At 38.7% G+C, this 14,671-nt stretch overlaps 1 protein-coding gene across 2 annotated transcripts in view; it reads right to left on the bottom strand.

Moving 5' to 3' along the window:
• The window catches only part of LOC132644875 (uncharacterized), a 32,953-nt gene extending 18,396 nt beyond the window's left edge, over positions 1 to 14,557 (bottom strand). Inside the window, exons 1-6 of one of the 2 annotated variants that reach the window (XM_060361528.1) lie at positions 14,104 to 14,557; positions 10,991 to 11,122; positions 9,870 to 9,941; positions 9,250 to 9,320; positions 9,038 to 9,137; positions 8,845 to 8,943 (exon numbers count right to left, since the gene is read on the bottom strand). In XM_060361528.1, coding sequence (XP_060217511.1) covers positions 8,845 to 8,943; positions 9,038 to 9,137; positions 9,250 to 9,320; positions 9,870 to 9,941; positions 10,991 to 11,122; positions 14,104 to 14,262 — 633 coding nt within the window. In that variant the 5' untranslated portion in view covers positions 14,263 to 14,557. The remainder of the gene's footprint in view (positions 1 to 8,844; positions 8,944 to 9,037; positions 9,138 to 9,249; positions 9,321 to 9,869; positions 9,942 to 10,990; positions 11,123 to 14,103) is intronic. The other variant, XM_060361527.1, reaches the window with a different exon arrangement.
• Positions 14,558 to 14,671: the final 114 nt, after the last annotated feature.

The following is a 14,671-nucleotide window of genomic DNA, read 5'->3' as shown; positions in this document are numbered from 1 at the left end:
TTAACTTTAAAGGTGAAAGATAACCAGCTAGCTCCCTCCCACCAGTTACACAAAATTAAAGACATTCTAGATTATAAAACAGCATCGCATTCCTTTCCTTTCCTTCCTTTATTTTTTTTTATTTTTTTATTTTTGATTGGTAAGGGGTGAGGGTTAGAGGGGGTAGGTGGGTTAAGGGAGTCTCTAGTCTACGAGTAGGGTCTTGGAATATTGGGACTCTAACGGGGAAGTCCATCAAACTAGTTAAGATTCTTAAGAAGAGGAGGATCAATATAGCTTGTGTCCAGGAGACTAAATGGGTAGGATCCAGGGCTCAAGATGTGGATGAGTATAAGTTATGGTTCTCAAGTAGGTCGAGGGATAGGAATGGGGTAGGCATTTTAGTAGATAACGACTTACGAGAACAGGTGGTAGGGGTTAAGAGAGTCAGCGATAGGTTGATGATGATTAAGCTGGTTGTTGGAGGGTTTATTTTGCACATTATTAGTGCTTACGCGCCGCAAGCGGGCTTGGGCGAGGAGGAGAAAAGACGTTTTTGGGAGGATTTGGACGAGATGATGGGAAGTATACCGTCCACTGAGAAGCTATTCATCGGAGGAGATTTCAATGGGCACATTGGGTCAATTTCAGGGGGATATGACGATGTGCATGGAGGTTGGGGTTTCGGGGACAGGAACGGAGGAGGAGTTGCACTGTTGGATTTTGCAAAAGCCTTTGGGCTGATGGTGGCCAATTCGAGTTTCCCGAAGAAGGAGGAGCACTTGGTAACCTTTCGTAGTTCGGTGGCTAAGACGCAGATAGACTTTTTACTCCTTAGGAAGGATGATAAAGGTCTTTGTAAAGACTGCAAGGTGATCCCGAGTGAGAATCTAACGACCCAGCATAAGCTCTTGGTGATGGATTGGGAAATCAATATGAGGAAGAGAAAGAGGGTCGTGGACGACAGGCCTAGGATCAAATGGGGGAGTTTGACCATGACGGGTGCCCTGGAGATGGGGGAGAAGCTGAGATCTATGGGAGCCTGGGAGAGTAGTGGGGAGGCGACCAATATGTGGGATAGGACGGCCAGTTGCATTAGGGAAGTAGCTAGAGAGGTGCTGGGGGTCTCGAAAGGTAGCCGTGGTCGGCACCGAGGGGACTGGTGGTGGAATGGAGTTCAAGAGAAGGTGGAAGCAAAAAAGGTGGCGTATGCGAAGTTGGTAGACAGTAAGGATGATGAAGAGAGGCGAACGAATAGGGAATTGTAAAAGATGGCGAGGAGGGAGGCAAAGTTAGCGTTTACGGCGGCAAAGACAGCAGCTTTTGAACGTCTGTATGCAGAACTAGAGGACAAAGGCGGGGATAAGAAGTTGTACAGACTAGCCAAGGCGAGGGAGAGGAAGGCGCGTGACTTGGATCAGGTGAAGTGCATCAAGGATGAGGATGGTAGGGTACTAGTGGAGGACGCCCTCATTAGACGGAGATGGCAGTCATACTTCCACAAACTCTTGAACAATGAAGGGAACAGAGATATTGTGTTGGGAGATTTGGAGTACTCCGAAAGGTGTCGTGATTTTGGATATTGTAGGAATATAAAGGTTGAAGAAGTTAAGGGTGCTATTCATAGGATGAGTAGGGGAAGAGCGACCGGGCCCGATGAGATTCCGGGGGAATTTTGGAAGACTGCAGCAGGGCAGGTTTAGAATGGTTGACGCGGCTCTTTAATGTCATCTTTAAGACAACTAAGATGCCCGAAGAATGGCGATGCAGTACAATGATTCCATTGTACAAGAACAAGGGCGACATTCAAAGTTGCAACAACTACAGAGGGATCAAGCTGCTAAGCCACACTATGAAAGTGTGGGAAAGGGTGGTGGAGATGAGGGTGAGGAGAGGCGTGTCTATCTAGGGCTGCATATCGGTCGGTTCGGTTCGGGTTTTAAAATTATCGGTTTAACTTATTGGTTATCGGTTTGTAGACATATTAAACCGATAAAGAACCGTTAAAATATCGGGTAATGGGTTATCGGTTAATCGGTTGTTGTATGTTATCGGTTCGGTTATCGGTTTAACCGTTAAGATTTCACACAACAAAAGAACGAAGAGAAGGGAGTAAATAGAAGGCTGATAGTGCCATCACACTGATTGCAATTTGCAAGGCAAATCAGGAAGTCATAATGGAAACTGGGAAATTACCTTTCAGTATTTAGAAAGAAGCACTGCAATACCGAATCAAATAAATCAAGAAAGTAACTTTATTCACCTAATAAACAGCCTAGATCCAAGATCACAGTGTACAAGCAAATCTGCTTGAGGGGCTTGAGAATCATCATGAATGAGTAAGATGTAAGAGAGGCTTAAAGAGAGGCGTTTTATGAAATGAAATGAAGTAACCCTAATTGTAGTGTAAGTGACTTAATATATATGAAAGGGTAGAAGTGTAATTAATTAAATTGTTATCGGGTTATCGGGTAACCCGTTAACAAAAATGGTCAACCCGCAACCCGACCCAATAAGCCAATAACCCAAAAACACCACCCGGTACCCGAACCGGTAATCCATTAATCCGAACCATTAACCCAATAACTTAATAATCGGTTCGGGTTATTGGTTTAACCGTTAACATGCACAGCCCTATGTCTATCTCAGAGAACCAGTTCGGATTCATGCCGGGGCGCTCAACTATAGAAGCTATTCATCTTGTACGGAGACTGGTGGAGCAATATAGGGAGAGGAAGAGGGACTTGCACATGGTATTCATCGACCTAGAAAAGGCATACGACAAAGTACCGAGAGAGGTTCTATGGAGATGCTTGGAGGCTAGAGGTGTACCTGTGGCGTACATTAAGGCGATCAAGGACATGTATGATGGGGCCAAGACCAAGGTAAGGACTTTGGGAGGAGACTCAGAGCACTTCCCAGTGGTGATGGGGCTGCATCAGGGATCAGCTTTTAGCCCATTTTTATTCTCCTTGGTGATCGATGGATTGACGCGACAAATTCAAGGTGAGGTGCCATGGTGTATGTTATTTGCGGATGACATAGTCCTGATTAACGAGTCTCGCAACGGGGTTAACGCTAAGCTGGAGGTTTGGAGACAAACTCTGGAGTCTAAAGGGTTCAAGTTGAGTAGGACCAAGACAGAGTACTTGGAGTGCAAGTTCAGTGATATAGTACATGAGGCTGACGTGGAAGTGAAGCTTGGCACCCAGGTCATACAGAAGAAAGATAGTTTCAAGTATCTTGGGTCTATTATACAAGGAAATGGGGAGATTGATGATGACGTCACACATCGTATTGGTGCAGGATGGATGAAATGGAGGCTTGCCTCCGGAGTGTTGTGTGACAAGAAGGTGCCACCGAAACTTAAAGGCAAGTTCTACAAAGTGGTGGTTAGACCAGCTATGTTGTATGGGGCGGAGTGTTGGCCAGTCAAGAAATCTCATGTTCAGAAGATGAAAGTGGCGGAAATGAGAATGCTGCGATGGATGTGTGGGCACACTAGGAGTGATAGGATTAGGAATGAAGTCATCCGAGACAAGGTTGGGATAGCCTCAGTGGAAGACAAGATGCGGGAAGCGAGGCTGAGATGGTTTGGGCATGTGATGCGGAGAGATGAAAATGCCCCGGTGCGGAGGTGCGAGAGGTTGGCCAGCGACGGTTTCAGAAGAGGTAGAGGTAGGCCGAAGAAGTATTGGGGGGAAATGATTAGACAGGACATAGCATTTCCTGCTTACGGAGGACATGACCTTAGATAGGAGGGTATGGAGGACTGAGATTAGGGTAGAAGGATAGTAGGTAGTCGCGTCTATCCTCCCTTAAGAGTAGTTATGTTGTTCTATAGTTTCTTGTCTCTTGATTTCTGCGAGTATCTGTTGGTTTATAATGACTTATTTACTTCCATTGTTTTCATTTTCATAGTTATCTATAGCAGTTAATTCTCCTTTTACCATGACTGTCTTGCTTTGTTATTCCTTGCTTTCATATTGTTTTCGATACGCTTAATCATATCTAACCTTTTGTCTTTTCATCTCTTTGTCTCCTCTCTTGAGCCGAGGGTCTTTCGGAAACAGCCGCCCTACCTTTCAAGGTGGGGGTTAGGTCTGCGTACACTCTACCCTCCCCAGACCCCACATAGTGGGATTATACTGGGCTTGTTGTTGTTGTTGTTTTTTGATTGGTAAAATGGAAAATTAAAGGTAATTTCTATAAAGTGCTTATCAAACCAACTATGTTGTGTGGGGCGGAGTGTTGGCCGGTCAAGAACTCGCACGTCCAGAATATGAAAACAGCGCAAATGAAAATGTTGAGATGGATGCGTGGTCATGTTAGGAGAGATGATTAGACAGGACATGGCACACCTGCAACTTACCGAGGACGTTACCCGAAGATATGAAGGTCGAGAATTAGGGTAGAAAGTAGGTAGTCGAGCGTAGTCTAGTTTCCCTTATCAGTATAGTATTCCTCTACTACTAGCTTATTCTTCGATTTTATTGTTATCTGTTGTTTCCTTTACGGTTATTGTATTATTAACTGTTGCTATTGTTCTCTTCTCCATATTTTCAGCATTGCTTCTTCACTATTGTATTTTCTTTTCATACTTGAGCCGAGGGTCTATGGGAAACAGTCTCTCTACCTTCACAAGGTAGGGGTAAGGTTGCATACACACTACCCTCCCCACACCTCAATTGTGGGATTACACTGGGTATGTTGTTGTTGTTGTTGTTGGTCAAATGGAAAACAATAATTCATTAAATCTGTTTTAATTTGCAATCTAGAAACCTTCCCTCACTTGTTTTTCTGAAAATTAAACGCAAAAGTGGTCCAGTCATTTGGAACTTATATAAAGTGCCAAAATTGTCAATACCTAGCCATGTGACAAAGCACACCTTCCTCGGCACCTTTGGTATCCATATTGTGCTATATGTAAAAGTAAACTCCTCCTTAAACAAAAATTTCTCATAAAAAGACATGACGGAGAAAACTCCATTAATCCCCAAATGCCACCAAAAAGCATCGGGTTTATCAACCGGAGAACCTTGCCTATGGTGTAAAGCCATCAGTTTTTCGATCTCAGCCACCTCCCAATCATGGAACTCCCTTCTAAATCTCAAATACAAAAAAGTCTCTCCACCGTGTGTCCCTCTAATTTGTTGGATTGTCAAGTCTCTTGGCAAGAAATTCTGTGCAGACCCTGAAATTCATCCTTCAAAAAATTGTCCTCACACCATTTAAGTCCCCAAACACTAGCTTTCTTCCCGTCTCCTACCTTGAATGAGATGTTTACACTAGAAGACATGAATAAGTTGGAGGAATGTAAATCATAAATGCTTTTGAAAAGCAACAATAAAGGAAGAAGAATACTTTAATACTATAACTGTCCTTTTTTGTAATAAATGTAAGATCTGGTATTAATATGATAGAAAACTCAGCCTACAAGGAGTATTTAAGACGATAATTAGAACTTATACAACCACATCTTTTTCCACAAATAGAAACTAATCATCATTACAAATTGGAATGGGATGTATGCTCCAAAAAGAAGGAATCAGTACAACAATCTTCCACTAATATTTAAATTAGAGTTCACTTCTTCAAGACCTTATATGTTTCTCTCATTCAATATTGTCCACATGAGCGCTTAAGGAGTTGCATCGCGTGCTTTTTTCTATCCGCTTTTGTACTTCCATCCGCGAAGCAGCGCTCTAATTGGCTTTACCCAATAAATTCCAAACATGTATATGCCTTTGGGGGGGGGGGGGGGGGGGGGGGGGGGGGGGCAACGAGCAGTAAAAGAGATACACATATCCCCCTCCCCTTCCTCTTGCACCTGAAAACAGTTACTTGTCCTAAAAAACATCTTTGGGTGAAGAACCAGACATTGGCTTGGTGAAACTTAAGCACTCCTTTATGTGTGAGCTGTCAGGTTTAGGACTGGTCCACCAATAAAGGGTGCTAACTATTAGAAGTGCCAGCTCATTATTAATTCAAACCCAAGAGATAATACACAATCTAAACCCTAGTTGGATTCAGGGATACATATAAATACACCACAAAGGGTGTGAAAAGAAATAGGTGTTCACGCAACAGAAAGCTCTAGAGTTCCACCACCCTGCAAAAGCCCAAGGGATTTAAGCTGTGGGAATTCATCCTACCTTGTGAGGATTCCTGTGACCGGTATTCAAGTCCCAGTTCAAGTGATATACTTTTTTTTGCAGCAGTTCAAGCGACGTACTTCCATCAAGAAAAAACTTAATAGGTCTCCTAAACTATATTTTACATGAATTTCTTCCAGTGACAACATCCATTTCCTTCTCCTATACTCCTCGTACCGTGAGATCACGGCCAATTCCCCACCCTTAGATACTTCTTCCGTATCCACCTCTGTCCGTTATAAAGAGCTATTGCAGCCTCCTCATCGAAGATGTGGAATAGGTAAATAGAACCAACCATCACTCAGAAGTATTTAGGGTCAATCGTGGATTTGGGGATTAATGGAGTATGGTTGACTCTTGCAGTTTCCGAAAGTAAATAGAGTCAACCATAACAAAGAAGAAAGGATTTTTTGACTACGTCTCGTGGGCAAACTGGAAGAAAAGGGAAGGTCAGTAGAAGTCATTATGGCGTGCGCAATGAACCTTGGTCGGTGCATTGAGCAAAACACTGCAATTTCTGAAGACAAAAGTACACGTCCACCAATAGTTAGGGAAAGAATATTCTTAGAATAGCAATCGTGCAAAGCGCTGGAATAGCATTAATAGAACTCAAAAGGTACACTCACTTCCCATTTAGGTTTTTCCTGTTTTACAATCTTTTAAATTTTCTATTGAAGACACCTGATCCTCCTCCTTTGTTTCTTTCTTCTTCTTCTCCTTTTTTTTTTTTTTTTTTTTTTTTGTGTGTGTTTTGCAAAAAGGTAAGTTTTATAAAATCAGCAGCAATAAGAAAGTAAAGTCTGATCCTACTCCTTTGTCATCGTCTTCTATTGATAAATTATATTCTTTCAACAGAAATCACCTAAAGGAATTCTTATTTTCAATATCCCTTGGAGTTTAAGTGTCCCAGATTGATTTTCAAATTCAACTGACCAATACCTATTGCAATATTTGACCAAAACCCTTGAAAGGAACATACTAAAATGCAGAAAAAATAACTGTAACATAATTAAACATTGATTGCAAATGACAACAGTACTTCAAGAAAAAAATTATGGTCAAATTTTGTAATTATAACAGGGGACATCATTTATTGACCTCCAGAGAGAAGACTTGAATTTTGAGCTTTGAATACTTTATGTCTTCTTTGTCCTCCTCCTTGACTCCTACCCTTTTAATAAATTAATTTCTCTTGGAACAGCTAGGATGAATTACACGTTGGTGTCCTTAGTTTACTTCGTTTCTCCGTCCGTCCAAATTTATGAGATGCACTTTGACTAGAGCGAAATTTAAGAAAAAAAGAAAGACTTTTGAAACTTGTGATTTAAAACAAGCCATAGATATTCTTTTAGATAAAGTAACAAATAGTATTAACGTATGACAAAAACACGCTCGTATACAAGAAGTATACTACAAATGTAGAACACCTACAAAAGGAGATGGTTTTCTACGAAACATACTCAATCTTCTATAGATAAAGGAAACTTATGGGTGCACCAAAAGGAAAAAAGGGATAAAATACTACTCTTTAACTGAACAAAGTTCATCTCTACACCCTCGAAAGCTCTCCTATTTCGTTCCCTCCAAACAACACACACAAGAGTTAGTGGCGCTAGCTGACATGCCCTGCGTCGTATCCTACTACCATAACTCCAACTGGCCATTACCTTCACCGTGCTTGGCATCACCCAAAATATACCAAACCATGTAAGCATTTCCACCATAATATCGACTGCTATCGGACAATGCATTAGGAGATGGTCGACATTTTCACCCGAAACCTTGCACAGAAAGCACCAACATAAGTACCCTCTTTCTCAGATTTTCCACCGTCAAGATCATCCCTCTGACTGCTAGCCAAGTGAAGAAACACACCATTCTCGATACTTTTGAAATCCAAATCGATCTATATGGAAAGTCCCTCCTCCCTATTCAGAGGCGTTTTGTAATAAGATTTAGCGGAGAACAACCTTCTATCCCCCACCCCTATCTCCATACATCGTGGCCAGCATTTGATATACTTAGTTTGTGGAGTAAATCAATTAGATTTGGAATTCTATCATAGATTTTTGTTTGGCTATAAATCATCTCATTAACGGTAAAATGGGAAGTTTAAAGTTAAATTACTTTCCGAATCTAGAAAGGTATCATTCTCTTTAGGACAGACTAAAGAGAAAAGTGCATCACATAAATGAGGATAGATATTCAAAATGACCTTTTCTTATAAGAGAGAAATTCATATGGGACCAACCCTTAGGACCAACCGCAACCTTCAAAACTCGGGGATAATACCCTCCTGCATTTAACTACCAGGCTTAGTTCACATGGTGGAGGGCTCAAACCTGAGACCTAAATCACAAGTCCCTCAACCTTTGAACTAACAAATTGACCGATTTCTATCGTGATATTTGGATTTCAGAAAGATGATAACTAGATACTAAAATCGATAATTCACAAAAAATTGATTGGTTGTACAAGACCAAAGTTTTCATAAACTTTTATGGTCTAACTTTCACGATTTGGCCATCAAAATCAACTTAAAAAAAACTATATTCCGATGCATGAAGTATTATGTTCCAACTTAAACTCTGACAAAGAATAATAAAAACCTAAAAAGAGGAACCTCCAATGTCTTTGTGATGACAAGCAAGTATCTTCAACATAAAAATGGGAATGAAAGCCAAAGCCAAATAAAGATACAAATACTCACAAGAATATCAAAATCCAGCTCTTTAGGTGATTTTTCGTCAGTAATAGGAACACGTTCGTATTCAACAAGGTACTCTTTTGATTGCAGTTCCTCGTACACCTAACTTAGAGGGAGATGTTCAAAATGAAAATGAGCAATCAATACAATCTTTTTTGACGCCAACTTCAACAAAGCTTTCGTAAACTCTTGAAACCTGTAAGGGTGTTTTCACAGAATCATATGTTACTGGTTCCCATTGATCCACCATCTGACCATCAGGAAGCTCATCAGTTACAAGGATCTTATTTCCATATCTGTTGTTTATCAAATAGAAGATAAAAATTTTGATCACGTGAGCACCATGAATTTAGTGAAAACCTATGATATTCTTCGTTCACGAACAATAAAATTAGAGCAAACAATAACCTTGCAGCTTCTAGCAGAACATCTTCTTTCAAGCGATCCTCCATTTGCTCCACTCTTTTCCTATTAATTCCCTATTTAATACAAAATTTAAGTTCATATCAAGAAGAATTTCAACAGATAGATTAGGAAAAAAATGAAAGTTAGAAACTTGCATTAGAACCTAACAAATGCCAGATATAGAAAGTTGCAAGTAAACACAAGATGAGTGTGGAAATCAATAAATGCCTTGCCAGAAGAATGGTTTTATCCATAATGAGAAGCACTAGGATCATCCTGTATATTGTTGTAATACTAATATGTTTATATTACTAACTTTTCGTAAATTTCTGAAAGGAAGAATGCCCCCAAGTGCTACACAAAAATCCTAAAACCAATGCTACATTAAGAACAGGAAGTAAGTAAAATGTCCAATTAATGTATCTTATGATATCTCATTGATGCCATGAGCAGAAGCGTTTAACTTGCAAGTGTAGATGCATGTGATATATTATTTTGATAAATCCTGACAAGTGTGCAATGTCCTAATCTCACGGAATCAATATGATCATTTGATAAAATAAAATAAAATAAATTCAGCGACAATATGTCAAAATGAAAAATCAATCCTAACCATGACGCACCGTATATTCGAGATTAGAGAAGGGCCTTTCTATTTCACGCAAGACAAACGGGCGTCCATTAATATATATCACCTGTTCAATGATTAGAAAAGAAATAATCATGATAAAGTTTTCAGGAATCGAAATCTTGCAGCATCTTTGATCAAAAAGTTTATGTCCAGAAAGAAACAGATCAAGCATACCAAATGAATATACCAATGCTCAACTTTCAATCTGTTTCAAATTTTTCTTTTCTATATGATCTCTCATTCAAATAGTAACACAGACATTTGCACCTTCAGATACTTCATGAAGATGGATATCAATTGTAGCATCTCAGGTAATTTATCAAAGAACATGACGTCACACAATTTAATCAGGATTGGTCCTCTCTCTCAAGAAATAAATAAAACAAAGTCTCAACGCAAATAAGTTTGCAATTTTTTTTTTATTTATTTATTTTTGGAGAATGGTAACAAGTATAAGTTTGCCCTATTATCTAAACAAGTTCACTTAAAACAAAAAATCCATGGGCTATCTAAAGACAGGTAATAGCACTTATTTTAATAATTCAACCCAATGCACGAAATAGAAAAAACTACAGAATAGATAAGTGTCTATACTCTTTTGAATGAAGCCTGTATACACGGAAAGTCTTTCATCAAACTTGCCCCCAAAAAAAGAAAGACAGCAAAGAAGGAAAAGGTTGCAGCAGAAGAAAGGAAAGAGAGAGGAAGACAGGGGGAGAGAGGGAGAGGGAGAGAGGGGGGAGGTCAGGAAAAGACAGACGAGAGAGATGATGGTCTTTTATTTAATTAAAAACAATGTGATAAAATTTGTGCACTCGAAGGCTCAATGAGCAACAAAAGAAAATCTGGATCTGGAACTATATATTGTATGATGAGTGGAATGCAAATAATGAGATTTAAAGGTGCAACACAACGTGCAAACATTGCCTATAAGATTATTCTATATGTTTAATTCATAAAAAGAATCTATTAAAAGTATAGAAATTTCTTTACAAAACTATACTGCATTATTTATGAAATAATGACCATTTACAAGAAAACGATAAAATAAAACAGAAGTGCAGAAGAAATACAATGAAATGCAGATACAAAAAAATAAAGAAGCACTATTACCGGTTCCTCGCGAAGATTAATCCAGAGAATGTGAGTCTTCTTTCCACTCAGTTGAGCTCCAATATGGTCGAGAACATTTTGGATGCCTTCAACTGTTGGAATAGCAACACCATGAACATGCAAAGAGTCGGCCTAATGCAAATTCTTTAGTCAGGGAGGGCAAGTTATGTAAATGGGAAAACATAATCACGAACTCGCAAACCCTCGTCGCTAATAGATAAACCAAGGATTTAAATTTGTATAATTAAATTGTCCAATAATATGGATGATCAGCTAAGCAAAATATGTAGTCATCACAAAAGCATTGGAAAATAAGAGACCATCTATGCATGTATTTTTAGTACTATTATAAGGAACAAAATGTGACTAAACCTGGCATCTTTTCTCCAAGAAAAAAAAAATTGCACATCTCATTTTAGGCATGCATAAAATGAAATCAACTAGACTGAAGGTCGCATAGAAGTATGCCCCTTTAAATAGACAAGCTATCTCTCCAACATAGCCATCCAAGAGCAAAGTAATCAGCTTGATGCCATGAGCATACAAGTTGCTTTGACCGCCCACCAACAACAACGCAACATAATGTGCACTAACAATAGCTTAAACAAGTCGAGATCAGCATGAAGTTCCAGTATACGGCCCTGATGTATCATTATCTTTTAGACCATATATTACATCTTTTTCCTCTCAACTGCAACTATCAATCACTCCATTGTCGCAATACAAAAAATTTCTTCAGAATGAGAGTCCTCCAACTAGCAATACAAGTCAATACTCTATGTGTTCCCAAAGTTAAACAAAATATAATAACATTATTTCAATTGGAGACGATATATTCTAAATTCTCCAGAAGCTCCTCTATTCCTCCCCCTCATAATTGTCTATGTCACCTTTATCATTCTTTGTCTAGCTTTTTCCCCTCCAACTGCAGAATGTTTTTCAAGAAATCATGCACAATGTAGCTAATACATCACAATTCACAATCTTGAGGCCACTATGCATAGTAAATTCACTTAAACGACATAATATATTTCATTTGTAAAGAATGTTTCTGTAATGCGCTTGCTGACCATCAATGTCTTTTGCTGCTTCCACAACATTCACCTATAAAGAGTGGAATTCTAGGCATTCCGCTTCATCATGAGAGATAGACTTCCATGACACTTAACACTTGCTTTAAGGGTGCAGGAGGTGATTCTCATATAAAATCTTTACATATCAAAAGAGAGAGAACTAAAAAGGCATCTAAAGAGGGGAAGTAAATAACTAACATTATGTAACTCCTCAATTTCAACTTTCTAATATCCTTTAGAGTTTAATATTGAATGAATAGGAGAATGGGGTACACTACGTTTAACCTATGTTGCTTGGACTCTTTACTTTCGGTGCCACACCTGTATCGACACGACATGAGTGGGATCCGTACTGGATTTGGTCAACTGATTTTGGGTATTTTGACCAAAATCGAAAAAGAAATTTGGGACAGATACAATGAGTTTTGTAATCAAAACAAAAGCTAAGGTGAAAAATTAAGAAAATGAAATAGCTTGTATATAGAAATTTCTATGTTAGTCCTTTTTTCCTTTTATCTCATTATAGGATACTCCTCTTGATCAATATTTTCTTCTCGGAATTTTTTTTTAATAATGTCTCATAATTTAGACATATAACTCTATTGTTAGATATTTGAATTATTTTTAGCAGAATCCACGCACCCGTATCCGTGCCTAAATCCGTACCCCCAAATCTTAAAATTTAGATCATGAAGGATCTGACCTCTAGATCCGCACCTGTATCGGACACCCGCACCCAAGTCCGAGCAACATAGCTTTTAACCGAAACACAAGCCAAGAAAAGAAAAACAAGATAAAAGGAGTAAATAAACGAGCTGAATGATTAGCAATACTTTTTAACTTTTACATGTAGAGTTGTGTACTGGTAAGTAGTAATTGTATTAAACCAGAAATTTGGCACTAAGTTAATGCCAGGGAAATACAAATTCAGAACCATTCTGTAAAAAGCAAAAGAGAGATGATTCCACCTATACTGAGTCTATAAATTCAAGCATACTATTTTCATCTTTAACATCCTGTAGGTTACACCAAAAAGCTAAAAACCACAAGCAAGTGTACTTAATCTTCTTCTTCTTCTTTTTTTTTTTTTTTTTTTTTTTTTTTTTGACAATGATAACATAGTGTACTTAAACTTCTTTATACATGTAGAATTATGTAATGTTGCACTTCGTCCAATCTTACAATGATTCAAAATCAGATAAAAAGGGCATCCCAGTACACAAAACATTCCGCGTTAGCAGGATCTGGGAACGGCCTCACCCCAAGGGGTGTGATGTAGACCGTCTACCCTAATGCAAGAATTAGTGGCTGCTTCCATGGCTCGAACCCGTGACTTATAGGCCACTCAAGAGACAACTTTACCGTTGCTCCAAGGTTCCCCTTCTGATTCAACAACAGATGATGTATACAAAATGGCCTACGCGAAACCATTGCAGAACATTAGAAATTAAAGGGCTTTAGCTAATCAACGAGAGATGTGTTTCAGTCACCTACAAATAGTTGCAACTAGCATTCCTTTTTGATAGTTATGATCAATAAAATGTACCACAAAAGGAATACCAAAACTTTAAAAAAAATTGTACAGTAAAAAAAAATTAGGAAATTTGCGTGATACAGAGTTTGACTTGGGCGTTACATTAGTGAGTAATAAACGGAAACATGATCACAATAAAAGGAAACTTAATCTGAAATTTAAACATAATAAGTCAAACAGTCTAAAACATCAAAAAAAAGGTATGGAAATAAAATGTATGCGGCACCGCAATCAGTAAACAAAATGAACAAGTAGAAAAAAACCTTTGCGATAATTAGGAAATTTGCTGGAGACAGATTTTGGCTTGGGCGTTAAATTAGTGAGTAATAATAAAAGAAAACATGATCACAATAGTAGGAAAGTTAATCTGCTAGAGAAATTCAATCATGATAAGTCAATTAAACTAGAATATCCAAAAAAAAAAAAAAAGTATGGAAATAAACTGAATGTGTTTACCGCAAGCAGTAATTAAACAAAATAGAACAAGTAGTAGAAAGGTTAAAAACCTTGCGATAATTAGGAGCACCGTCAATGTGAGGAGACAATCGTTTGTTCTGGCAACCTGGAAAATGATCACTTTTCAGAATCGTTTTCTTCCCCAAAACCGATCCATCTCTCTGTTTCATCACTTGCTCCGGCTCCTTCGGTATCGACATCGATCGCATAATCACCTTTTCTCCGAAATGCACAAAACTAGATCACCAAATTGAACTCAATTGTAAGTAAGAACAACTAGTAGTAGTAGTAGTAGTAAGTATATATAAACAGTGCAGTGAAGAAAATCAGGAGGCATATGGAAGTTTGAATGAAGAGTGGTTTTCAGGAAGTGCAGACAGATGTAAGATCTTGTGGAGGAGGAAGGATTGGTGGACCTACAGAAAAACGTTTCGAACGTGAACAAGTGAGAGTAGTAGCAGTAATTCCGACAAGTTTATCCATCTTTCTCTTCCTTTTATTAGCGTCTCAACGACCTAACCAATGAGGCTGATTTTAGTGCCAATCCACACTTTTACTTTACCGCAATATGAATCAACTATTCCACTTTTGGTTCCTTAAGTTTCTGCAAATTTCAGC

The sequence above is a fragment of the Lycium barbarum genome, chromosome 6 (genome assembly GCF_019175385.1).
Source record: "Lycium barbarum isolate Lr01 chromosome 6, ASM1917538v2, whole genome shotgun sequence".
Classification (NCBI taxonomy): domain Eukaryota; kingdom Viridiplantae; phylum Streptophyta; class Magnoliopsida; order Solanales; family Solanaceae; genus Lycium; species Lycium barbarum.
This window is presented reverse-complemented; position numbering and strand designations above follow the sequence as displayed.